At 40.3% G+C, this 27,042-nt stretch overlaps 1 protein-coding gene across 2 annotated transcripts in view; it reads right to left on the reverse strand.

Annotated features, from left to right (window-relative positions):
• LOC130911142 (cell adhesion molecule-related/down-regulated by oncogenes-like) overlaps positions 1-22,384 on the reverse strand; it is a 136,298-nt gene extending 113,914 nt beyond the window's left edge. The window contains exon 1 of one of the 2 annotated variants that reach the window (XM_057828897.1): positions 22,291-22,384. In XM_057828897.1, coding sequence (XP_057684880.1) covers positions 22,291-22,340 — 50 coding nt within the window. In that variant the 5' untranslated portion in view covers positions 22,341-22,384. The remainder of the gene's footprint in view (positions 1-22,290) is intronic. The other variant, XM_057828896.1, reaches the window with a different exon arrangement.
• Between the last annotated feature and the right edge of the window lie 4,658 nt (positions 22,385-27,042).

Here is a 27,042-nt window from a genome sequence, read left to right on the forward strand (position 1 = left end):
AAACAAGCAGCACCTGACTGCACTTGTAAAACACCAGATTGGTGCATAGGTGTTGTCTTGTTTTGTTGGAATGAAATCCTGCGGCCCTATGTGGAATAGTTTAGAGACCACTGAATTAAGGCATTAACAATGAAATCATTTTATAGACATAGATATATAGAGATATAATAAATTAGATACATAAAACTTGCTTTGAAAAATAAATTCTTTCATTTGTTTTTTTCAGGTTGATCATAGAGCTAGTACAGAAAATGAACCCAACTCCAGTTCAGCCTTGCAGTACTTTGAGTGCCCCAAGTCAGACAGTCACAGTCTAGACACATTTTCTTCATTTTCTCTCAAAGTGCACGAAATTGATACATTTTACAGTAAAATGTAAAAAAAAAAAAAAAAAAAAGTCTTCCCGGGGGTGTGGTGGGTGTGGGGGGGGGAATGCCCCCCATACCCCCGGACCCCTAGGGGGTCTGTGTTTCCCTTCGTATAGCGATTCTTGTGGGCTGGGCTGAGTCAAAGTCCAGGGCTGCTTTTTAGTCCCAGTCCGCCCCTGCTTACCGGTATTCGTCTTAGTTATATATTAGTAGTGTCGAAATGTTTTTGTTTTCATCTTTTGTTGACTAAACCTCCCAAACATTTTCGTCTCGTTTTAGTTTACGAGACGAAAACTAACCTGATATTTGTCTCGTTTAAGTCAATGATTATTTGGAATTTTCCATCTGAAATCATTTGCTGGTTTTAGCTTCCCTTAAAGTGCGTACGCAGGAGAAAAAAAAAGCCTTAAATAGCATTATTATGTGAATTAGAATCATATTTTGAGATGATTCGACTATATACAACAATTTGGCTAAGCGCAGATGACGAGAAATTAGTCTTTTAATCAGCCGGTTAGCCACGCCTACCTGTAGCATCCCCAACAGGAGGTTGACGTCGGCAGGAGAATTGTTTCATCTGTTTTACTATTCAGCCCATTGAGGGGGAATTATTCAGAACGAGGAAAATGCGACGAAGAGAGCCGCAAAATGTCATTGTTTCAGTCTCTCTACTCCAATATTTTTACAGGTTATTCGTTTTCTCCAAGTATTTTTACCCAATAGCTAAATAAATGGTATGGTCATGACAAATAACAGTCTTGTGCTAAATGGACTATGAAATAATAAAAATGCATTTATTCAGTACGACATGACAAAATTACTCCATAATGGTCAAAACTGTCAACTTCACCTTTACTCTCGCACCTCCCGAACGATATTTTTTGCAACCATAGTTAGTCGAGCTTTTGTCATTTCCCTGCCCCGGCTCCAGAGAATGTAAACAAACTAAGAGGCGTGACAGCTAGCCGATGTGTTAACCTGAACCGAGTAATGTTTCAGTCTTCGAAGCGAAAAATCACACATAACTAGCCCGGATTATTTCACACGGCAGCAGGGTTGTTGAATGTCTTTGCCGATCGGCAACCCGCCCGGCGGCAAACAAGTTAGAGCTTGTCGTTCCGCTGCTGAGGGCAGAGGGCTCGTTTGCTGTGAAGCAGTTCAACAATGGCCGCCGGACAAAACGTCCGACGTTGAAGGAGCGCAAAGCTGCCACATGGTCAACACGAATAAGGCAAAACAATGCCGTACTACGCGGCGAAGACGTAAACAGCGAGAGAGTCATAGGAGAGCGGCTGCAGTTGTTGTCTGAGGAGAACTTTTCTACATGTCCATCCATGATTAAACGTAAGTAAATAGTCTTTTAGTGTTTACTTTGTAATCGCTGTATTCGCAGCCATTTGTAATACAAAGTTGCAATTTCTGATCGGGTGAAAAACACACCAAGCACAGGAAGAGGGCAATAAACCGAGTATAGTGCTCTCCCGGTGGGGGGATGTGTGACAAGCCGCCAGCCGTCGGCCGAGTGGACAAGGAGCATGTCAGCCAGAAAATGCAAGCCACCTCCATATTAAAATGATCCCAGTATTTGACATAATACAAAACACAATGTATATTCACTTCCTCGTAAGTCCAATGATCCCACAGTAGTAGGGCTTGTTTTGGCCAATATCCGCCGGTGAATGGGAACCTTTTGAAACCCCCAAAAGGCTCACACGCCTCTCCTTGGTGCAGCAACATTTTTCTGCAGCCGTTTGGCTGGTGTGATGCGAAAAATAAACAAATTAATCCGAAAAATCAGCTGAATCCGCAGTCCATCTGCATGCTATAGAGCAGGGGTTCCCATCTGCTGGGCCGCGGACCGGTACCGGTCCGTGGCGCATTTGCGACCGGGCCGCAAAGGAAAAAAAAATTTAATAACGACCGCATTCTGGCCGAATTAACCCTGTGCCCCTGCTTAACACACCAATATCTCTGTCTACTCTAGATATAATACTACGGGATAGATTACAATGTTGTCATAGAAGTCCATTGATTGGACTGCTAGCAGTACATCTTGTTTGTGTATATAATATATCTATGTGCGCTTGTCCTCGATAATAGCGTATTACTAGGCCGCGGCGCAGCACATTTGTTCCCGGAAATAATTAGCTCCCACACGAGCGAAGATAACAGGAAAACAGACGTCTTTGGAAATATTTTTACGGCGAAAAGGATATTTTTACGGCGAAAAGGGCACCTGACGAGCCTACAACCTCGAAGACCCACGAACTGCGAAGTAGTGGATTCGTGACTCGTTTGTGAATAAACAGAGAGATCGCAAATGACGGCGACCTCATTAAAGTACATTTGAGAAAACAACTCTACTGAGGTTCTGGATTAAAGTCATTCTGGAATATCCTGACATGGCGACAAGAGCGTTGAAAACCTTGCTACAATTTCTAACATCGTATCTTTGTGACGCGGGCTTCTTAATTAATGTTTAACGACAAGGCGAAGTCGTTAATGGTGAGCGCGGTGTGCAGCTGTTGTGTGAAGCTTACATGGCAGGATGAATCTGAGGAGAACTTTTCTACAAGTCCTTCCATGATCAAACGTAAGTTAATATTCCTTTCTTTCAAGAAAGTTTGTAGTGTTTACTTTGGAATTGCTGCATTTGCGCATTTTGTGGCTATGTTTAACGTTACGCGCATGCGCAGAACCGCATCGTTGCAATTTTTGATGAGTTGCAAAATTTGTCAGAACACCGGTCCGTGAAAAAAAAAGACCCAAATAACACCGGTCCGTGGTGCAAAAAAGGTTGGGGACCCCTGCTATAGAGCAGTGCTGTATTGTGAGACACTGACCCGGGTGACTTCACATTCGCATTTGTTCTGAACCTGAAACTGGAGCCGGAAGTAACTCATTTTCATGGTGCGGGATTCAAAAATTGAATATATAAAACGATCCCCTCTACACAAATCCAAGCGGTCCAGTTCATTCATTAGCATAAAACACCGCATGAAATATGCAATAAACATGCTTTTTGGTGTCATACGCACTTTTTAAAATTAGCACAGAAGTCAGGCTCACTTTCTATAGGCCTACAGTTTTTATAACGACCCATGTCATGCATTCGACAACTACCTAAATGATGGTGTCATTCGAAAAAGTGTACCCAGAGTTTTACTGTATTTTTTTATAGTACTGTACTTTTATATTGTTATAATTTTTAAAAAATGTATACGGCGGAAAACACTCAGGTGACTTGAAGTTCCGCTCTGAGATCCCCAATTTAGTAAACTTTCAAAATTGTCCGATATGCATGTGTGATACATCATTGGAAAGCTTAAAATCTCAATTTTCTGGAGGAAGAAAAATTTTGAACAGGGGTGCATTTAAAAAAAAAAAAATGTTTTTTAATCAGCAAAACCCTATCTGGAGGTGAGAGCACGCGAGAGCAGAATTACAGACGCCATGACTTTAACGAGATATTATCGCGTACTTACCTTGTTTTGATCCAAAAACTCCATGTAGCATGTATCACTGAGTGTCAAGACACAACTGTGAATGGCCACAGCTGGATTTTGGGGGGATTTTATGGGTGAAACATCGTCATATAACAAGGGTCACGATGCAGAAATCACAGACATCAAAGATTGGTTGAGATGTTTTTTTTCATATATTTACCCTTTTAAACGTTTTTTTTCCAATTTTTTTTTTTTTTTTTGACTGATTATTTATCATCTGACATATTGGAGAAAAGGCGACAGTAACAAAACAAAACAAAAAAATACAATTAAGCGATAGTTATGAGGTAGATATCTGTGACTTTTTTACAGACGCCATTTTTTTCATTGCGACATAATTTAAAAGTTTAAAATATGTGAGTGAATAATTTTTTAAAGTCGTTTTTTTTTTTTTTTTCAACAAAAAATGAGACCTCAATTAATGATTCTAAGCTAAAAACGCCAGCCATTTAGAATAATACATATAATTAATTACCTTTGTCTTATGGCTGGGTTGAAACAAAAGTGGTTGCGCGACGTCTGTAAACGGGGGTTTTCAGGGTAAAACGGACAAATTAAAAATAGTTCGGGGGCTTAAACTACATGTGACACGAAAAAGCATATTTCATAATACACGCGGTATTTTATGCTCCTGAATTATATGGACCGCTTGGATGTGTGTGGAAGCGATGGCTATATTTATTTAGTTTTTTGAATTCCGCGCCATGAAAATCAGTGACTTCCGGCTTCGGTCTTGCATTGAGGAGGAGGGCGCTGTGACGTGTACGGTTGAAGGCGTCCTCTTCACTTTTCAGCCATACTGTTGTGTATGAGGACTAAGGATTCAGATGATTTTGCGGATTAATACGTTTATTTTTCGCATCACGCCAGCCAAACGGCTGCAGAAAAATCTCGCTGTATGAGGGAGTTTTGGAGTTTCAAAAGGTTCCCATTCACCGTGGATATTGGCCAAAACAAGCCCGACTACTGTGGGACCATTGGACTTACGAGGAAGTGAGTAAACATCTTGTTTTGTATTATGTCAAATACGAATACAGCGATTACAAAGTAAACACTACAAACTTTCTTTAAATAACGGACTACTTACGTTTGATCATTGATAGGCATGTAAAAAGCTCTCCTCGTGCACATTAGCTGCATGTTAGCTGCACAACAACTGCAAACGTCCTCCTCTGGGGAACAAGCTGTAAATTGCTCTCCGCCGGGCGGTTTGCCGGTCCACAAAGACAATCGACAACCCAGTCGTCATGTCAAATAATTCGGGCTAGTTATGTGTGATTTTCCACTTCGAAGACTTTGAAACATCACTCGGTTCGGGTTAGCATGTCAGCTAGCTGTCACGCCTCTTGGTTTGTTTACATTCTCCGAAGCCGGGGAAGGGAAATGACATATGTCCGATTTAGGAGTCATAAAATATCATTCGGGAGGTGCGACAGTAGAGGTGAAGTCGACAGTTTTGACCATTATGGAGTAATTTTGCCATGTCGTCCTGAATAAGTGCATTTTCATGATTTCATATTCCATTTAGCACCAGACTGTTATTTGTCATGACCATGCCATTTATTTAGCAATTGGAGAAAATACTTGGACAAAAAGAATATCCTGTAAAAATACTGAAGTAAAGAGACAGAAACAATGACATTTTGCAGCTCTCTTCGTCGCGTTTTCCTCGTTGTGAATACTTCCCCCTTGACGGGCTGACTGGTCCTTCTCAAGCCATTTATTTAGCTATTGTGGAAAAATACTTGGATAAAAAGAATATCCTGTAAAAATATTGGAGTAGGGAGACTGAAATAATGACATTTTGCGGCTCTCTTCGTGGCGTATTCCTCATTCTGAATAATTCCCCCTCAAAGGGCTGAATAGTAAAACCGATGAGCCCAGTCACCCGCTGATGTCATCCACCTGTGTTGGACGCTCGAGCCCTATAACGGTGGCCGTGGCTAACCGGCTGATTCAAAAACTAATTTCTCATCATCTGCACTTTGCTAAATTGTTGTATATAGTCGAATTGTCTCAAAATATGATTCTAATTCACATAATAATGCTATTTAAGACTTTTTTTCTCCTGTCGTATGCTCTTTAATGCGCCATGAATCTGCTATGGCAGCATTTGACATATTGATCTATCAAGCACAACTGTTTTTTTTTTTTTTTGCTTAAAATACAGCAATTTATTTTAAAGAAGTGTGCAAGAGCAGAAAATGCTTTTTCAGTCTTGTCTGTTTTCTGCTATACATCAATTAATGTTAAAAACAAAATTAATAAAAACAGACATACAATCATGTCATGGCCCCCAATGACACTCTCAAGCAGTGACGTGCGGTCAGGGGAGGCAGGTGAGGCAGAGCCTCACCTGTCATCATGACAAAAAAATAATTATAGCATCAAATTTATATTAATATTTTTCCATTGCTCTTTATGTATGACTCATTTCAAACATTTTTTATAGTCTAAATCGCTGAATTTGCCAATTTCCTGTTCAAATAACGAAATGAAACGAGAGGTGCGGCAGCAACGAGTAAAGCCTCACCTCTGATTGCGCAATCCATAACAAACTGGGTTGATACATGGAATTGGAGCGTGCTGGTTGCCGTACATCTGCATGTCGCCATTATAATGTTTCCAGATACGTTTATTTGACTTGATTTTCCACAGTCTGGCTAATGTCTTTAACCCTTAAAGTTTAATGTTTGTTAGCAACATATTTAGTTTTGCTGATGGGAAATAAAACCACAGTGAAAAGGCGCAGGTTGCGGCAGATAGTACTCTGCCGCACTGAAAGGGGGCGTACGTGAAACTGGACTTTCCGTCAAAAGTGGAAGCGATTAACACCACACCGGAGCTAAAAGGTTTGCTTCAAACTGCGGGACAGAAGATAACTCGCGCTTTTCAAACGGACTGGTACACCCGAAAAGACTGGCTATGTGGCTGTCCTTCGAAAAATCGCCTTTGCTGCTTTCCCTGCCTTTTCTTCTCAACTTGTGTCAATGTCTGGACTAACACGATATATTGTGACATTAAAAAACTACCACGAAGCCTCAGAAAACATGAGAGCTCGACCACTCACATTCAAAGCCTGATTGCTTTAAAAACTTTTGGAAGCTCAAGGATCGATTTGGCTTTGACGAACAGCGGAAGCTCAACGGTAGCGGCCTCAATGCTAAGATAAAAGAAAACCGAAGGAGTTTGAAAGACCTCATTAATGCAATCTGTATCCTAGCTAAACAGGAGTTAACATTTCGTGGTAACGATGAGCGTGTAAGCTCTTCTAAACGTGGCATATATGTAGAACGATTACATGGTTTTGCTGAGAAAGATGAAAGGTTAGCTAGACATTTGGACACATCCACTGTGTTTTCTGGCTTGTCAAATAGAACACAGAACCATCTAATTGAAGCAATCCTCTCCATTGAGGCGGAGAGATTTTTTAAAGTAAAGGAAAATAAGGAGGACTTTTACAAAAAGGGCGTAGGTTTGCATAGGGACGGTAGGGACATAACACTACCAACTTTTCAGGATGCTAAAATTGTCCCCACCAACTTTTAACAAACCTTATCTTTTTTTTTGCATGATATAATGTTCAGTTATATAGAGAATTTAGATCTTTCAATAGTTCCATATGTTGTAAGGATAGAATTGACCCTACCATTATTAAGTGAATTATTTTCATTATGTTTATGTTTGCTAATAAAAACCAGACATTTATTCAGTAAGTTTTCAGAATGTTTATTTAGTATTTTTTTTTAAACAAAGGTTTGAATCGAACAGTGTATCATCTGAACCAATGCACGTAAAAGTTATTATCAGTAGATAAGGATTTATTTTGCATTGATCATTTTGCCTATTAATTAATAAAGTTCATATACATGAGAAATGTGGCCCTTTGCCCCCTTCATCTAATCTGTTTGGTCTTATTAATGTCCCGTCCCCAGCAAAAAGTGTACCTATAGGCAGGTTATGCTATTATATCGTCCCTACGAATGTTGAGACCAAACCTATGCCCTTCCAAATTAACGCCGGTTTTTGTGGTGAAGGACAGTCGCAAGACCACAAACAGTTTTAATTTCAATCTTATTTAAAAAAAAAAAAAAAAAAAAAAGAGCTTAGACTAAGAAAAATACAATAGAATATTTAAAAACTAAATTTTGGCCTTAAATAAAATATTCTTTGTTTTTCTTTTCAAACTTTTTGTTTAGCAATCTGTAATAAATTGATTAAAGTATCAGAATTAAAAGTTTTAAAAACAACTGAATATTTCACTAAAGGTCAGAATTGAATTCTGTGCTTTTGAACACCACTCTTTACTCTCATTTATGTTGCATGAATTATAGAATTGCGACGGCCAACACATTGTGTGTGTAGAGAAAATGCATGTTATTTTCTTACTTTTACATATCAATAATATGTACCGTGTGTGCGTGTTTTGTGAAGAATGCTAATGAGATATGAAATAACCAGTAGCCAATTGAATAAGCTACCCTTTTTTGTTTATATATTTGGAAATCTGACACTAAAGGAGTCAGTGCCTCACCAACCATGAACCTCACCGCACGTCACTGCTCTCAAGGTAATTTTTTTTTTTTTAAGAGAACGTCTAGCACCGTCAATGGCAGCCAATGAGCGCCCTTTAAAAGGCTGATTAAAAAACGGGGGGGAAAAATAGTAAATATCCTCTGATTTCTGTAGTCGTTGATCTGTCACTGACAACTACAGAAATTCCATTGAAAAGTCATTGTAGCGAAAAACATGATTTACTTTTGGGAGCCACACAAAGACGCCAGATATGTCCCCCCCCAACCCCGCGCCCTGTGTTTGACACCTGTGCTGTAACATCATGGGACGCAGAAAAACTTCACATTACAATAGACAAAACTAACCTAAAGCTAAGCTAAACTAAAGCAAAGTTAACAAAAACAAAACTGAATTCCCATCTTAAATTGTCGCAAACATGAACTTGGTTCATTTGTCACTTGTTCTTCAGAGCGCTTTCAATTCTATTCAGGTTCTTCAGGTTAACGGTGGATGAATGCGGCATGGCTGTCCTTTAGGGTGAGGATAATGAGCTGGCAAACAGTGTCAACATAGTGTTTATGGGCTGAGTAAAGAAGTGCTCGCCCACTGTTGACTCTGCCGGCCGACAGCACGCCCTCACTCACAGCGCTATAAAATAACACTCGAGGGTAGATAACAGGCCCACCTGTGCCTAACTTCAACCCCCCAGTCTAATTGGACGGCGCACAACTACGGTACTGTCGGTTCTACGGTCCGCTGTGACTGTCTCCTCCAAGGGAGTAGTGATGGCCAAATGAAGCTTCTTGAAACAATGAAGCTTTGCAGCTTATTGGTTTAAAGCAGACATGTTCAAAGTCCAGCCCGGGGGCCAAATGCGGCCCGTGGTCAAATTTCATCCGGCCCCCAGCCTCTGTCATGAAATCAATGTCTGGCCCGCACACAGACCTAATAAATTGGTCAGCAGTACTGCTACCAGCATATGAAGTAGCTTACACACTAAATGCTGCTTCTCATTTACCCACTAAAAGGCAGCAGCACTCTAAGCAACATTACCCCGCGTGACATTTTACTCCCAATTTTCTAAAATGGCAACAATCAACAACAAAAAAAAAGTTGACTGCGATGGCCGACGCTTCAAGGAAAGGTGGAAATTGGACTATTTCTTCATTGAAATACGCAAAAACTGTCTCTGCCTCATTTGCGAAGAGACAGTCGCTGTTTTTAATGAGTTCAGTGTGAGGCGATATTACCAAACAGACACGCTGACATGTACGGCAAGATTACAGGGAAGATACGTAGAGAGAAATTGAAGCAACTTTAAGCTAGTTTAATTTTACAGCGAGATGAGATGAAAGAGAACACCACAAAGGCGAGTTGCGAGACTTTGTGGAAATGATTAATTAAAAAAATAATAAAGCAAATATGACACACAGAATGGCTTGCTAAAATTTGCTTAAATATATTCTACATAAAGGACGTCAGCCAAGGTCGGCCCCCCAGATTTTTACCACACCAAATCTGGCCCCCTTTGCAAAAAGTTTGGACACCCCTGGTTTAAAGCTTCATGGTGGTTCATTTGGTCTTAGACAGGTCTTATGATGCCGCTGTCAAGTCTTACCGGTTAATATCTTTCGGTGTAAATATCCCATTATACAGTGAGGACAGCTGCGGCTTATAGTCCAGAGCGGCTGTTATTTTATATTATTGGCTTCATGGCTTACAGATGACAAATATTAAAAAAAAAAAAAAAAAAAAAAAAAAATAATCATTTTAAATAATTTAAGATTTTACTTATTTTATTTATTTTTAAATTTTTGTTTTTATTTATTAACAGCTTGTCCTAATTAGGGTCATATGCCACCAATTTTATTTTGTTTGATTTTGTCAACAACTTGTCCGAATTCGAGTCACAGTTAAGTTTTTATGAATTTCATTTCATCTGACTTCAATTCATTTACCTACAGTGGGGAGAACAAGTATTTGATACACTGCCAATTTTGCTGGTTTTCCCACTTGCAAGCCATGTAGAGGTCTGTAATTTGTATCATAAGTTCTCTTCAACTGTGAGGGACGGAATCTAATACAAAAATCCAGAAAATCACATTGTATGATTTTTAAATAATATATTTGTATTTAACTGCATAAAATAAGTATTTGATACATTACCAACTAGTCAATATTTCAGCTCTCAGTTCTTTTTTAAGAACCCCTCCTGTTCTCCACTCATTACCGGAAGTAACTGCACCTGTTTGAACTTGTTACCTGTATAAAAGACACCTGTTCACATGCTCAAACAAACAAACTCCAACCTCTCCACAATGGCCAAGACCAAAGAGCTGTGTGAGGACATCAGGGATAAAATAATAGACCTGCACAAGGCTGTGATGGGCTGCAGGAAAATAAGCAAGCAGCTTGGTGAGAAGGTAACAACTGTTGGAGCGATTATTAGAAAATCGAAGAAGTTCAAGTTGACGGTCAATCTGCCTCGTTCTGGGGCTCCATGCAAGATCTCACCTCGTGGGCCATCACTGATCATGAGGAAGGTGAGGGATCAGCCCAGAAGTACATGGCAGGACCTGGTCAATGACCTAAAGAGAGCTGGAACCACAGTCTCGAAGAAAACCATCGGAAACACATTACGCCGTCATGGATTAAAATCCCACAGCGCACGCAAGGTCCTGCTGCTGAAGCCAGTGCATGTCCAGACACATCTGAAGTTTGCCACTGACCATCTGGATGATCCAGAGGAGCAATGGGAGAAGGTCATGTGGTCGGATGAGATCAAAGTTGAACTTTTTGGTCTAAACTCGGCTTGTCGTGTTTGGAGGAAAAAGAAGGATGAGTACAACCCCAACAACACCATCCCAACCGTGAAACATCATTTTTTTGGGGCTGCTTCACTGCCAAGGGTACAGGACGACTTCACCCTATAGACCCTACCCACCGACGTCACAAAACCACGTGCTCGCTGTATGGTTCCGCCCACTTGTCCGTCATTTTGTCTCTGTATTAGCATTGGTTTCAATTGATCGAGGAATTTAAAATGCATTTCATGGAAGACCCGGTGCTTTCTGATGCCGTAAACTCACTGGATGTGTTGCATAAAAGGCGTTATGTGGAAAAGCTTCGTTCTATACAGTCACCAGATCCATATTTGATGCCCAAATCGATGTTTTTCGACCCACTGTCTTCGCCCTGTCTGCCTGACATCTGCTACGCTGATATTTACAATTATCTTGTCCACGCAAAATCAGCCTATTCTCACGAAAATTTGAAAAACTTCAAGAGCTTGGAGGCTTATAAATACTTCGTTGCTGGTTGGGTGAAACAGGTCCTCGTCCACGAAAATTCGGCAGGAATCTATCTTGTGCTTGGAAAGGTGAGTTACGAAATTTTCAATTCAAAATCTTTTGTTCTTGCTAACACCCACTGTCAAGTCTAATGTATTTCATGTCGTTTGTCAATGGAGTTAAGGCTTTTAATGTTTATATGGTTTAGCGATAGCACTCTCACTACATACATACGTGTATGTTGTCGGCGATTAGCCTAGCAATGATCTTAATTGTGGTTATTTGTCAGCCCAAAACCCTCTAAGTATATCTTAAATACATCTTACCGGATATAAAATGACTACTACATAGTCTGTGGTGATTTTTTGGTGCCCAGTTTTCACGTCGAATTGCAGCCGTCCATTTCGCTCTCCTCTTTGGATCCCTCGGAATACGGTAAAACTTCAAGTCTCTCCTTCCATCTTCTCTGTTAGTGGAACCAACAGCCACACACGCCTTCACCATTTTGATTATTAATGTTAAGGAGCAGAAAAACACGCCGTAAATAGGAGGAATGTACGTAGCCGTAACAGGTTAACACTATGTTTTGACGGACAATTGGGCGGTACCATTCAGGAGAGCGGAGTTGTGACGTCACGTGGGTAGGGTCTATTGAGGGGAGGATGGATGGGACTATGTATCGCCAGTTCTTGGTTGACAACCTCCTTCCTTCAGTGAGAGCCTTGAAGATGGGTCGTAGCTGGGTCTTCCAGCATGACAACGGCCCAAAGCACACAGCCAAGGCAACTAAAGAGTGGCTCCGTAAGAAGCATCATAAGGTCCTGGAGCGGCCTAGCCAGTCACCAGATCTGAACCCGATAGAAAATCTATGGAGGGAGCTGAAAGTCCGTGTTGCCCGGCAGCTGCCCTGAAACCTGAAGGCTCTGAAGAAGATCTGCACGGAGGAGTGGGCCAAAATCCCTGCTGCAGTGTGTGCAAACCTTGTCAAGGACTACAGGAAACGTTTGGTATCTGTAATAGCAAACAAAGGTTTCTGTACCAAATATTAAGTTCGATTTTTGTGATGTATCAAATACTTATTTCATGCAATTAAATGCAAATTTATTATTTAAAAATCATACGTGATTTTCTGTTTTTTTTTGTATTAGATTCTGTCCCTCACAGTTGAAGACAACTTATGATACAAATTACAGACCTCTACATGCTTCGCAAGTGGGAAAACCAGCAAAATCGGCAGTGTATCAAATAGTTGTTCTCCCCACTGTACATTTTCTTGTGCGTGATTGATTAAACCTTGAGCCATCACTTCTAGACACTCAGCGGCCACTTCTTTGGCTGCGTGCTCGAATGTAATCTCCTGTACATCTAAACATCTGACTTCCCAAAGATAATGCTTCTGCCTTCCAGTATGATTGGGTGTGAATGAGTGAGATGTTCCACATACTGTTGAATTCCCAAGGAGCCCGCGACAGATGATTTTATCCCACTGCGGTGATGCAGAAAGCAGATGGAGAGAGGTGCGAACGCACGCATGCGCACACGCACACACTTCTGTCCATATTATGATATATACACACAGTGCCTCTGTGTTGAGGGATTTGTTGAGTGTATGCCATAAAAGAGTGACATTTTCACACTGTAGCTTTATGTCTTCACCTGCATTGAGTCAATGTGAAAAATATGATGAGGCAGACTTTGAACCCTGTTCAAGGGCAAAAGTATCACATCAATATTTTGTTTCTAACTTCGAAGTGCTGCGGGGAATTTTTATATAACATTGTTGGTTGGGCTGGGAGTTCTTCTCAAGCAAATTGCTTTACAGACGTTGCGCTGGGGGAGTTTTTAAATACAGTGGTACCTCTACATATGAATTTAATTCATTCCAGGACCTGGTTTGTAAGTCAAAATGGTTGTATGTCGAGCGGGATTTTGCCATATCAATACATTATCATTAGATTGTATGTACTACCACATACTTGTGCAAGTTCTCCCACTTGAAAATATTAGAGAGGCCTGTAATTGTCAACATGGGTAAACCTCAACCATGAGAGACAGAATGTGGAAAAAAAAAACAGAAAAGCACATTGTTTGATTTTTAAAGAATTTTATTTGCAAATCATGGTGGAAAATAAGTATTTGGTCAATACCAAAAGTTCATCTAATTACGTTATGTACCCTTTGTTGGCAATAACGGAGGCCAAACGTTTACTGTAACTCTTCACAAGCGTTTCACACACTGTTGCTGGTATTTTGGCCCATTCGTCAATGCAGATCTCCTCTAGAGCAGTGGTGTTTTGGGGCTGTCGTTGGGCAACACGGACTTTCAACTCCCTCCCCAGATTTTCTATTGGGTTGAGATCTGGAGACTGGCTAGGCCACTCCAGGACCTTGAAATGCTTCTTACGAAGCCACTCCTTTGTTCCCCTGGCTGTGTGTTTGGGATCATTGTCATGCTGAAAGACCCAGCCACGTCTCATCTTCAATGCCCTTGCTGATGGAAGGAGATTTTCACTCAAAATCTCTCGATACATGGCCCCATTCATTCTTTCCTTTACACAGATCAGTCGTCCTGGTGCCTTTGCAGTAAAACAGCCCCAAAGCATGATGTTTCCACCCCCATGCTTCACAGTGGGTATGGTGTTCTTCGGCTGCAATTCAGTATTATTTCTCCTCCAAACACGAGAACCTGTGTTTCTACCAAAAAGTTCTATTTTGGTTTCATCTGACCAAAACACATTCTCCCAGTCCTCTTCTGGATCATCCAAATGCTCTCTAGCGAACCGCAGACGGGCCTGGACGTGTACTGGCTTCAGCAGAGGGACACGTCTGGCAGTGCAGGATTTGAGTCCCTGGCGGCGCATTGTGTTACTAGCCTTTGTTACTGTGGTCCGTGCTCTCTGTAGGTTATTCACTAGGTCCCCCCCGTGTGGTTCTGGGATTTTTGCTCACCGTTCTTGTTATCATTTTGACGCCACGGGGTGAGATCTTACATGGAGCCCCAGATCGAGGGAGATTATCAGTGATCTTGTATGTCTTCCATTTTCTAATAATTGCTCCCACAATTGGTTTCTTTACACCAAGCGTTTTACCTATTGCAGATTCAGTCTTTCCAGCCTGGTGCAGGTCTACAATTTTGTCTCGGGTGTCCTTCGACAGCTCTTTGGTCTTGGCCATAGTGGAGTTTGGAGTGTGACTGACTGAGGTTGTGGACAGGTGTCTTTTATTCCGATAATGAGTTAAAACAGGTGCCATTAATACAGGTAACGAGTGGAGCCTCGTCAGACCTCGTTAGAAGAAGTTAGACCTCTTTTGACAGGCAGAAATCTTGCTTGTTTGTAGGTGACCAAATACTTATTTTCCACTCCAATTTGGAAATAAATTCTTTAAAAATCAAACAATGTGATTTTCTTTTTTCCACATTCAGTCTCTCATGGTTGAGCTTTACCCGTGTTGACAATTACAGGCCTCTGTAATCTTTTCAAGTCGGAGAACTTGCACAATTGGTGGTTGACTAAATACTTATTTGCCCCACTGTAAGTTCCTTCTCTTTATAAGTCACAGGCCTGGCCAAAGTATGAAAAAGTGCGATTTATAGTCGAGAAAATATGTTAATTATTTTGGCCTTTATTATTCCATTGTTTTTTGGGGGATATTACATGCATAGTTTAACTTAGTTGGCGTTGCTGGGCAAATCCAAAATGTTGACTGAACGCTTCCTGATTTGACTTTGAATTGGTATCATTCTCATCACGACTTAGAAGAGGATTAGTACGTTCAGGTGAGCGCAGCTCAAAAGTCTTATTGACCTGGGAAGGGACTTGTTGCGAGTGAAAGAGAGTGTAGTGACCTGTGAGAGCTTCGCAACTCCTTTAAAAAAAAACACATGTCGGGGGTCCCAGAATAAACCCTGGCCCCGGCAGACAGCAGCTCGGCCTCCAATGGGAAAGCGATTGTTTATTTAACTAGTCTTTTATGGAATAGCGATTGACAGGAAGTCCTTAAAACAGCACCAGCTACTATTTATGCAGTCCCCTTTGGGAGTAAACACCCTCCCGACTACCATCAACACCCCTGACGCCCCTCCGAGTTGAGGAATGCAGCCGTTCACCAGCTGACGGCCATCTTGGGAGCTTGGCTCTCGCCTCTCGTTGCCATGGTGATCCGATTTCATCCGACATGCACAGTGATAGGGTTCAACACTTTATAGGGACTCATTTAGCTGCCATTGACTGTGCTAGACGTCAAATCCATTTTGACTGGGAGGGGTAAATCAACGTTCTTTCTTTCTCCCTTCCCAGTCAAATTGGATTAGACGTCTAGCGGTGTCAATGGCAATAAAAGATCAGCATTCATAGACAGTCTTCCCAGTTTAAATTAATTGGTTGTGTAAGGTGGTCAAACACTATCAGCCCCCCGGACACACACACAAAAAAGAAGAAAACAACATTAGTGATATTGGGGGACATAACTAAAGTGTGTTTCTGTTTTTATTCATTATCATTTTTCTAATTTAAATTTTTAAAAAAATCTTATCTATGTCATTCCTTGAGTTGAGTTGTGTTAAGTTTTTGCCCAAGTGTGTCTGGTCCTTGTGATTGTCCATTGATTTCACCTGTTGCGCCTGCTCCCTGTGTGTTGACCAATCAGATGCCTCTTGTGTCACTCAGCTGTGCCTCATTGCCTCATTACCCCTTGTCTGTATTTAAGATCCCCATGTGTTGTATGTTCTTGTTGCATCATTGCCTATCCGAGCGTCTGTTCTCCTCATGTTCTGTGCCCATGCCTGTTTTTTTCTGTATCCCCGTAAATTTTGATTCCTGGTCTTTTGTTTGATCCTCAATCTGGTAAGCGTCACCTTTTTCCTTTTTTCACCACCAACACTAACCTTCTTGGGTCTCATTTTGATTTCTCTCACAAGAAAGTCTGCCAAGCGTCCGCCTTGTGGGAAAACAGTAAAATTTCAACGCTGTCATAAATTGTCGTATTTTGGTGATAATAATACACACTCAGCAGGAAAAGCAGAACATAATATTCCCACCTAGAAGCCACGAAGTATATAAATAAAGGCTGTCCGGGCTTTTAAGACAACGCTCGCCACGCTAAAGTTGACGTCAATGCTAACGCCACAAGTTACATTTAGTGTGTGTGATCCCTCAGCACAGACCTTTAAAGGCTAAAGCAACATTGTGTATTCTCTCTTGCCAAGATAAGAACACAGATCACACCATATAATCCTAAACTCCAGTGAAGAGAGTGAATGAGAGAGGCATCTCACACGAGAGACACGACCCAAACACTGCTATGTTGCAATCTGACGTACTCCATGTACGCTATGAAAATGTCACACATTGTAAACATATGACAGAAGTTACTGCATATCGCATTTTAGTCTCGTCAGAAAAAAACTGGCATTCGTCTCATTATGTTCTAGTCTTCCGAGCCGTGTTTTTAGCTCGTCTTCGTCATGAAAAAAACTGTTCCTCGACGAAATATTTTCACTATCGTTATTAATGATGAAAACAACACTGACTGCTACACTTTTAAAAGATTGTGTTTTTAAAAGGAACCACAGATAGAAAGACATGTAGTTTTTAAAAGATACATTTTAGTACAAGTTATACTAATTTGATATTAAAACTAGGGCTGTCAAAATTATCGCGTTAACGGGCGGTAATTAATTTTTTAAATTACTCACGTTAAAATATTTGAGGCATTTAATGCACATGCCCCGCTCAAACAGATTAAAATGACAGCACAGTGTAATGTCCACTTGTTACTTGTGTTTTTTGGTGTTTTGTCACCCTCTGCTGGCGCTTGGGTGCGACTGATTTTATGGGTTTCAGCACCATGAGCATTGTGTAATTATTGACATCAACAATGGCGAGCTACTAGTTTATTTTTTAGAATGAAAATTTTACAAATTTTATTAAAACGAAAACATTAAGAGGGGTTTTAATATAAAATTTCTATAATTCGTACTAACATTTATCTTTTAAGAACTAAAAGTCTTTCTATCCATGGATCGCTTTAACAGAATATCAATAATGGTAATGCCATCTTGTTGATTTATTGTTATAATAAACAAATACGGTACTTATGTACCGTATGTTGAATCTATATATTTGTCTTGTGTCTTATCTTCCCATTCTAACAATAATTTGCAGAAAAATATGGCATATTTTATAGATGGTTAGAATTGCGATTAATTACGATTAATTAATTTTTAAGCTGTAATTAACTCGATTAAAAAATGTAATCGTTTGACAGCCCTAATTAAAACCCCTCTTCGTGTTTTTGTGATGTTATGATAAAATTTGTAAAATTATTTTAACTAGTAGGCGTCATTGTTGTTGCAGGGCGGTGACGTCACATGGGTAAGCTGCCGGACTTCCACAGTGTCACTCTTTAACTAAATAAACATGTCATCAGTTCTGTCCTTCCAATTGTATCCCGAGCGGAATATTAACTCATTCACTCCCAGCCATTTTTACCGGAGCAAGGCCCTTCTTTCCCGGCTGTTTTACCGGATTTTGACTGATTTTGCAAGGCCCACAGAAAATTCTGTTCTACTGCTATATAAATATGAAACCCACCAAAAGAAAGATTACTCTCTTCTTTCAGCAGAAAAAAAGTTAGTTCATATCTTTTTCCATTCTTTAGAAATCAGCATTAGAAGAAAAAAAAATCTAATTTCTGATGAAAAAACGGAGAAATTGAGATTTTTGTGAAAGCATACATTTCAAACATAACTTTGACTTATACACAGCTATTTTTTTGCTTTAGTTACAACCCAAACATCTGAATAATGCTTTCCTTTTACAAAATAAGATAAACAACAAGACAAATAGAGCTTTTGATAGCAAAGTAACAATTTATTTACACATAACTAACTGAAAGATGACGCTGTTCTGGCCGCGACAGCCGGTTAAACTTTTCCCTCATCGACGTCTGTCTCATAAAGATGATTTTTTTGGAGTCTCTGCGGGCTCTGCTCGCTAGCAGCATGGACTCAAAGGCATCGTCCGCTGCACTAGTGGTCCCAGTCGTTCTGCTCGGTCGTCCAGCGCCTGGCATCCCGGGCATCCTACCGGTTGTTCTGCTCGGTTGTCCGCCGCCTAGCATCCATTCGGTTGTCTTCCGCCGGCGCCCGGCCGTACAGCTTGGCAATCCGTTGCCTTTGAATCGGGTTGCGGGTCTTACCAAATGTGCTACTGCCCTCAAGTGGCCAGTTTTATTGCTTTAAAATGGATTTTCAGCTTTGTGCTTTTGAGCTAAATTGAATCAGACAGAACCCAGAGATGTCTTTTTAAAAAAACAAACCAAAACAAAACAAAACGTAAAAGACGTATAACTGCGTCTTTGGGACACTGAAACAATTAAAAATAGAACGTATTTGTACGTGTTTGGGTGCAAATGAGTTAATGAGAAGGACAGCCCTGACGATATTTCACAAAACGAGCAGAAGCAAAATGAACAGGAAAGACTGGATGAGATGAGTAGCGTACATGAGTCAAGTTTGCAAGTGAGCAGTGTTGGGCACAAAACTTTAAAAAAGTAATTAGTTATAGTTACTTACTACTTCTTCCAAAATGTAACTGAGTTAGGAACTGAATTACTCTATAGTAAAAGTAACTAGTTACCAGGGAAAGTAAGTATTTCAGTTACTTTAAAAAGAAGTTGTTTGTCAAAGAATTTGAAATTTTCTGAGCAGTATTCGAGTCAGTTGCATAGAGAAGAACAGACAGGTAGTTGTGTTATAAAACCTTGTAATATTTATTGCACCTCACCAGCAACAGATTTATCCTACACTTGAAGCGCAACAAAAATAAACAGTAAACAATGTAATAAAATAACAATCAGCAGTAAACAATATAAAGTGAGTTCAATCAATTAAACTCTCACAACCTGAGACAACTGGTCAAGTAGACATAGCCTACTGGACTTCAAGTATTTTGACTTGAAATAGTGTTTATATCTCCACCTTGTATAGGACAAATTTTCCTCTGAATGCTCTGCCATCATATCCCTCTGCATCTGTTTTGCGTGTGTGTGTTTGCCGCACGCGCTGTTCCGGTTTGTGTGTTGAAACACCGGCTCTGATTGGCTTACCATGACACATGACTCTAACCCTCAGCCAATCACAATCAGTTCCATCGCATCTATCCAGGTGGTGCATTCAGGTAGCCTCGTCCCCCCCCTCATTTGTGTGTGTGCGTGTGTGTGTGTGTGCTCAATGTATTTATTCAGATCTAGCACTGGAAAGAGATACATATAAGACATGTTTGTTCTCACTTTTTTCCCCCAAAGTAAGATTTTAAAAAATGTGTGTGTGTACATATATATATATTAGGGCTGTCAAACGATAACAAATTTTAATCGAGTTAATTACAGCTTAAAAATTAATTAATCGTAATTAATCGCAATTAATCGCAATTCAAACCATCTATAAAATATGCCATATTTTTCTGTAAATTACATATATTCTGTAAAATAAATTGTTGGAATGGAAAGATAAGACACAAGATGGATATATACAGTGGGGAGAACAAGTATTTGATACACTGCCAATGGGAAAATCCATTGGCAGTGTATCAAATACTTGTTCTCCCCACTGTACATTCAACATACGGTACATAAGGACTGTAGTGGGCATTTCACTCTACTGTCATTTAAATCTGTCTATGCTGTCCTCACTCCGAAGTGTCTACTTTTTCCAAAGCTAGACAGCTAGTGAACGACGCCTTAATAATCAGACTTCTTCCTTTTTCATCTGATTTATTAATAAAATAGCCTCAAACCATTGTCCTCTTTAGACCGTCATAAAACTACAAAAAAAAAGTACACAAGCATTGCATTAGCAACAACGTTAGCTTAGCACGCTATACAGGTTCACTAAACATAAACAAAAAGCGTCTCACACAAAAAATAGAACATTTCGCTTACTAACATAATATGTACATTCTTTACAACAACCATACTTACCGACAAATCTTGTCCAAGGATCATATAAGCACAACATTACAACGTAGGCTTCAGCTCGAGACGTCGTGCAGCCATATGAACTGGCAAGAAGAAAAAAAAAAACATGTCGCAAAGCGACCACAAGAGTTCGCTGTTGTGCTGCAGCACAAAAAGCCTTGCTGTAAAACTTACCAAAAGGCAGAATACTGTCTGAGCGGGACATGTGCGTTAATTGCGTCAAATATTTTAACGTGATTAATTTAAAAAATTAATTACCGCGCGTTAACGCGATAATTTTGACAGCCCTAATATATATATATATATATATTAGGGCTGTCAAACGATTAAAATTTTTAATCGAATTAATTACAGCTTAAAAATTAATTAATTGTAATTAATCGCAATTAATCGCAATTCAAACCCTCTTTAAAATATGCCATATTTTTCTGTAAATTATTGTTGGAATGGAAAGATAAGACACAAGATGGATATATACATTCAACATACGGTACATAAGGACTATTTGTTTATTATAACAATAAATCAACAAGATGGCATTAACATTATTAACATTCTGTAAAGCGATCCATGGATAGAAAGACTTGTAGTTCTTAAAAGAAAAATGTTAGTACAAGTTATAGAAATTTTGCATTAAAACCCCTCTTAATGTTTTCGTTTTAATAAAATTTGTAAATATTTTCAATCAAAAAATAAACTAGTAGCCCACCATTGTTGATGTCAATAATTACTTACACAATTATCATGGGTGCAGAAGCCTATAAATACAGTCGCACCCAAGCGCCAGCAGAGGGCAGCAAAACTCCATAAAACACAACAAGTGAGCGTTTCACTGTTATTTAAATCTCTCTGAGCGGGGCATCTGGGTTAATTGCGTCAAATTTTTTTACGTGATTAATTTAAAAAATTAATTAACGCCCGTTAACGTGATAATTTTGACAACCCTAATATATATGTATATATATATATATATTAATAAATGCTTTTTAAGCACTTCAAATGTAATAATTATGATCAGTTTTAAACATAACTGTCCAACTGAATCATTTTTAAACAAGAATAAAATACTGTAGTAGAAAAATGCTTGGCTTTATTAAATGCTTCTGTTTACCTAACATGGCTGTGACTCTTGGAGTGACATGTAGAAATTACAAACTCCTTATAATCACTTCTGGCGTTTATTTTATATGTCTTGAACGTTTCCACATTCTCCCCCAACAGACACACACATTCATTCCAGCCCGCACTTCCTTGCAGAAACTGTTTAACAAGTTAAAACGATGATTGACAGATTGCTGCCCGGCTTCTTTGGCCAGATCAAAGCCATTGTTAACTTTAATAAGCAAGTGCCGCAGTGACTGAGAGCTGGGAAAGGGGGTGAGAGAGGCTGTGCGACCGAATGAAGCAGAACAAAGGTTTGTGGATAGGAAAAATTTTTTTTTTTAAAAACTAGCGCACGTCCTTGCGATGGGACTATCGCGCATGCGCACATCGCGATGGCGATGTTTAAACGATATATCATTCAGGCTTAGTATACAGTGAAACACAGCAGTTTACAGGTACCCCGTACATAACAGCACACGAAAACGTTGATGCAGTTTGCCTCTACTGAGACTTCTAATGACGCCTTACCTTATTTTTGTCACGTAAAAGCCCTGTCCAGGTCGATGATCATCCCGCATTTGTTCTCAGATGTTGCTGCCAAAGCTTACTTCCCAGTGAATAAGCAACACAGGAAAAAACCCTAAAGGAATTGAATGGAAAAAATTTGAGAAATCCAACACTGAAACTTGAGCTTCATTGCAGGTTAAAAAGTGGAGCCCGCATTCTTGTCGAGGCGACGCGTAGTAAAAATACAAACCAAACATTGGACCTCAACACAAATCTGTCACACCGCGGGAATAAAAGCAGTGAGATATATTCGGCCCATAAAAAGCTGCGGATGTGCGCTCGGCTCTTGAGGACGCATCTGCTGGATTCGAGGTCGTGGGCAAGGACGCAAACTCTGCAAAGATGCTTCACCTGCACGCACACAGACGTGCACGAGGGCCATGAAGTTGTCAGCAAGCTTTTTTAGCATTTTTATGGCATTTTCAGTCGATTTTTGTAAGTACAGTATTTTTCAGCTGAAAACTGTTCTAAAAAAAGAATCAACGCATCATTGCGGGAGTCAGTTTTCAACTCTCATTTGTTTGTGCAATCCTTGTGAAATGGCACGAGGCAGTCCGCGTAATCATCAGGAGATAATCAACGTGGAGCCTCGAGAAAATGTCAACAAAGAAAGACACTTTTTTGTCTTCGCGGGTCGCCTGGATTGGATGCGGGGGGTACACTGTGTTTTGTCTGTGCGTCCGCATTGCTGACAATCCTCCAAAGAAGAAGTCGCTGACAAGACACAAGATATGTGCCAGAGCTCGTCTAATCCCAGAGGTGTGATTTCCTCCCCGGAACAGGATGAGCTTTGTGGGCTGGTTAGGGGGGTTCGGGGCGGAGGCAGATGTGAGGTGAAGACACACACAAGTGATGTCTTCATAATGATCGTGAGCTCCGTGAACAATTTGCTCTCGTAAATCGTCGGACGGTCTGAGACGCTCCTGTTTCATATCAAGCGCCAGACGAGAGTCACTGTCTCGGAGTTGACTCTTGGGAGTTTCAAAAACCGGGAGTGAGGGATCATATTTCAGTGCCGTTGACGGTAATAAACGTCCAATCATGTGGCTCTTAATTTTTTTTTTAAGTGAGTTAATCAAGAGTAGACTTCCAATCCGGCGGTGGCGGGTGAATGAAAACATTCATTCAATGTCACCGCTCCCAATTCAAATGGATCGTACAAAATCTCTCGATACAAGGCCCTATTCATTCTTTCCTTTACACAGATCAGTCGTCCTGGTCCCTTTGCAGGAAAAACAGCCCCAAGCTTCACAGTGGGTATGGTGTTCTTCGGATGCAATTCAGTATTCATTCTCCTCCAAACACGAGAACCTGTGTTTCTACCAAAAGGTTCTATTTTTGTTTCATCTGACCATAACACATTCTCCCAGTCCTCTTCTGGATCTTCCAAATGCTCTCTAGCGAACCGCAGATGGGCCTGGACGTGTACTTTCTTCAGCATTGGGACACGTCTGGCAGTGCAGGATTTGAGTCCCTGGCGGCGCATTGTGTTACTGATAGTAGCCTTCGTTACTGTGGTCCCAGCTCTCTGTAGGTCATTCACTCAGTCCTCCCGTGTGGTTCTGGGATTTTTGCTCACCATTCTTGTTATCATTTTGACGCCACGGGGTGAGGAGGGAGTTGAAAGTCCATGTTGCCTGACGACAGCCCCAAAACATCACTGCTCTAGAGGAGATCTGCATGGAGGAATGGGCCAAAATACCAGTAACAGTGTGTGAAAAGCTTGTGGAGTTACAGAAAACGTTTGACCTCCGTTATTGCCAACAAAGGGTACATAACAAAGTATTGAGATGAATTTTTGGTATTGACCAAATACTTATTTTCCACCATGATTTGCAAATAAATTCTTTAAAAATCAAAAAATGTGATTTTCTGTTTTTTTTTTTCCCACATTCTCTCATGGTTGAGGTTTACCCATGTTGACAATTACAGGCCTCTCTAATATTTTCAAGTGGGAGAACTTGCACAATTAGTGGTTGACTAAATACTTATTTGCCCCACTGTATGTCTGTCGCCGTGAATGGCATCTAATGATGTAACAAGGAAGTGACCTGGAAATGCCCCAAAATTAATAGGAAGAGACCAGAAACATACAGGAAGTTACCCATGGGAGAGAGAGCCAAGCATCCTCACACAATTTCTCAAGATATTGTGTCTTCTAGATTGGAATCAGATATGCCTGCAGTCTGAACACAGCCTAAATGCTACCCGATTTAATCTGGAAAAATGGGACTACACAAGTGCATTACCTCCCAGTTAAAAGTTAGCGCTCAGTCAGTTTATTTCTAGATGTTGAGATTCGCTGTTGCTTGTTGGCAAGCTGTTACAACATTATTTTCTCAAACAAATTCCCCTTATATGTTCGAAATAAACCAAGGAGATAATGTTTCCCCATGTGCTTTATAATCCACTGTAATGTGACTTGACACTGATTGGGAAATCCAAAACAAATTGGACAACAAGCGACAGACTTAAACCCTATAGAGCATGCACTTTACCCACACGAGAGTTGTCATGTCTGTGTGCGTTCTCAGTTCTTTCATTCCAGCACCTGATTGAGCTGGACGGGTGTGACCGTGCGACACACCTGTGGTGCATTAGGAGCACTCGTTTGATGAAGATGCCTGCCACCATTTGTGAGTATCGGACTACGAGTTAGAAAATTAGCATATTGTGATAAAGTTAATTATTTTCTGTAATGTACTGATAAACATTAGACTTTCATATTTTTATATTTCATTACACACAACTGAAGTTGTTCAAGCCTTTTATTGTTTTAATAATTGATGATTTTGGCAAAAAAGTCAAGAAAAACCAAAAATCCCTATCTAAAAAAATAAGCATATTTCATCCGACCAATACAAAAAAGTGTTTTTCAATACAAAAAAAGTCAACCTTCAATTATTTATATCAGCTATGCACTCAATACTTGGTCGGGAATCCTTTTGCAGAAATGACTGCTTCAATGCGGCGTGGCATGGAGGCAATCAGCCTGTGGCACTGCTGAGGTGTTATGGAGGCCCAGGATGCTTCGATAGCGACCTTAAGCTCATCCACAGTGTTGGGTCTGGTGTCTCTCTACTTCCTCTTAACAATATCCCACAGAATCTCTATGGGGTTCAGGTCAGGAGAGTTGGCAGGCCAATTGAGCACAATAATGCCATGGTTCAGTAAAACATTTACCAGTGGTTTTGGCACTGTGAGCAGGTGCCAGGTCGTGCTGAAAAATGAAATATTCATCTCCATAAAGCTTTTCAGTAGATGGAAGCATGAAGTGCTCCAAAATGTCCTGATAGCTAGCTGCAATGACCCTGCCCTTGATAAAACACAGTAGACCAACACCAGCAGCTGACATGGCCCAGACCATCACTGACTGTGGGTACTTGACACTGGACTTTAGGCATTTTGGCATTTCCTTCTCTCCAGTCTTCCTATCAAACTCCTGCACCTTGATTTCCGAATGACATGCAAAATTTGCTTTCATCTGAAAAAAGTACTTTGGACCACTGGGCAATAGTCCAGTGCTGCTTCTCTGTAGCCCAGGTCAGGCGCTTCTGCTGCTGTTTCAGGTTCAAAAGTGGCTTGACCTTGGGAATGCGGCACCTGTAGCCCATTTCCAGGTTTCTGCAGGTCCCCCAAGGTCTGAATCGGCCCTTCTCCACAATCTTTCTCAGGGTGCGGTCACCTCTTCTGGTTGTGCAGCGTTTCCTGCCCAAACTTTTTCCTTCCCACAGACTTCCCACTGAGGTGCCTTGATACAGCACTCTGGGAACAGCCTATTCGCTCAGAAATTTCTTTCTATTTCTTAGCCTCTTGCTTGAGGGTGTCAATGATGGCCTTCTGGACAGCAGTCAGGTCGGCAGTCCTGCCCATGATTGCGGTTTTGAGTAATGAACCACGCTGGGAGTTTTTAAAAGCTTCAGGAATTTTTCGCAGGGGTTTTGAGTTAATTCGTTCATTCAGATGATTAGGTTAGTAGCTTCTTTAGAGTACCTTTTCATGATATGCTAATTTTTTTAGATAAGGATTTTTGGTTTTTCTTGACTTTTTTTTTTTGCCAAAATCATCAATATTAAAACAATAAAAGGCTTGAACTACTTCAGTTGTGTGTAATGAATCTAAAATATATGAAAGTCTAATGTTTATCAGTACATTTCAGAAAATAATACACTTTATCACAATATGGTAATTTTTTGAGAAGGACTAGTATTGCTTGATGCTTACGGCTGTGTAAGTCATCTCGAGTTCTCCTGCCTGCTTACAGTTGTATTGGTTTTGTCTCTATTTTTTTTAATTGGACTTTGCTATTACAGTGGTACCTCTAATTATGATATACCCTAATTGTCGGACTATAAGCCGCTACTTTTTTCCCTCATTTTGAATCCTGCGGCTTATTTGATGCTTTATTTGGGTTAATAGGTAAAACTATTTGACAGGGGCATCATAAGACTGTCATAAGAACGTCATAATTATGACATGACACTATCATGGGCATTACTGAATGCTTATGACAGATGTCAATATGTGTCATGTGGCATATTATGTCACTAACTCCATTTATGTCAAGCTCAGATCTTTTACGTCCATTCAAAAGTGAGATAATTTGCTGGATGACACTAATCGACATCTATTATAAGCATTCAGTAATGCTTATGACAGTGTCATGTAGTAATTATGACAGTATTATGGCACCACTATCCAAGACAATGTTAC

This window comes from Corythoichthys intestinalis, unplaced genomic scaffold (genome assembly GCF_030265065.1).
Source record: "Corythoichthys intestinalis isolate RoL2023-P3 unplaced genomic scaffold, ASM3026506v1 HiC_scaffold_23, whole genome shotgun sequence".
In the NCBI taxonomy this organism is placed as follows: domain Eukaryota; kingdom Metazoa; phylum Chordata; class Actinopteri; order Syngnathiformes; family Syngnathidae; genus Corythoichthys; species Corythoichthys intestinalis.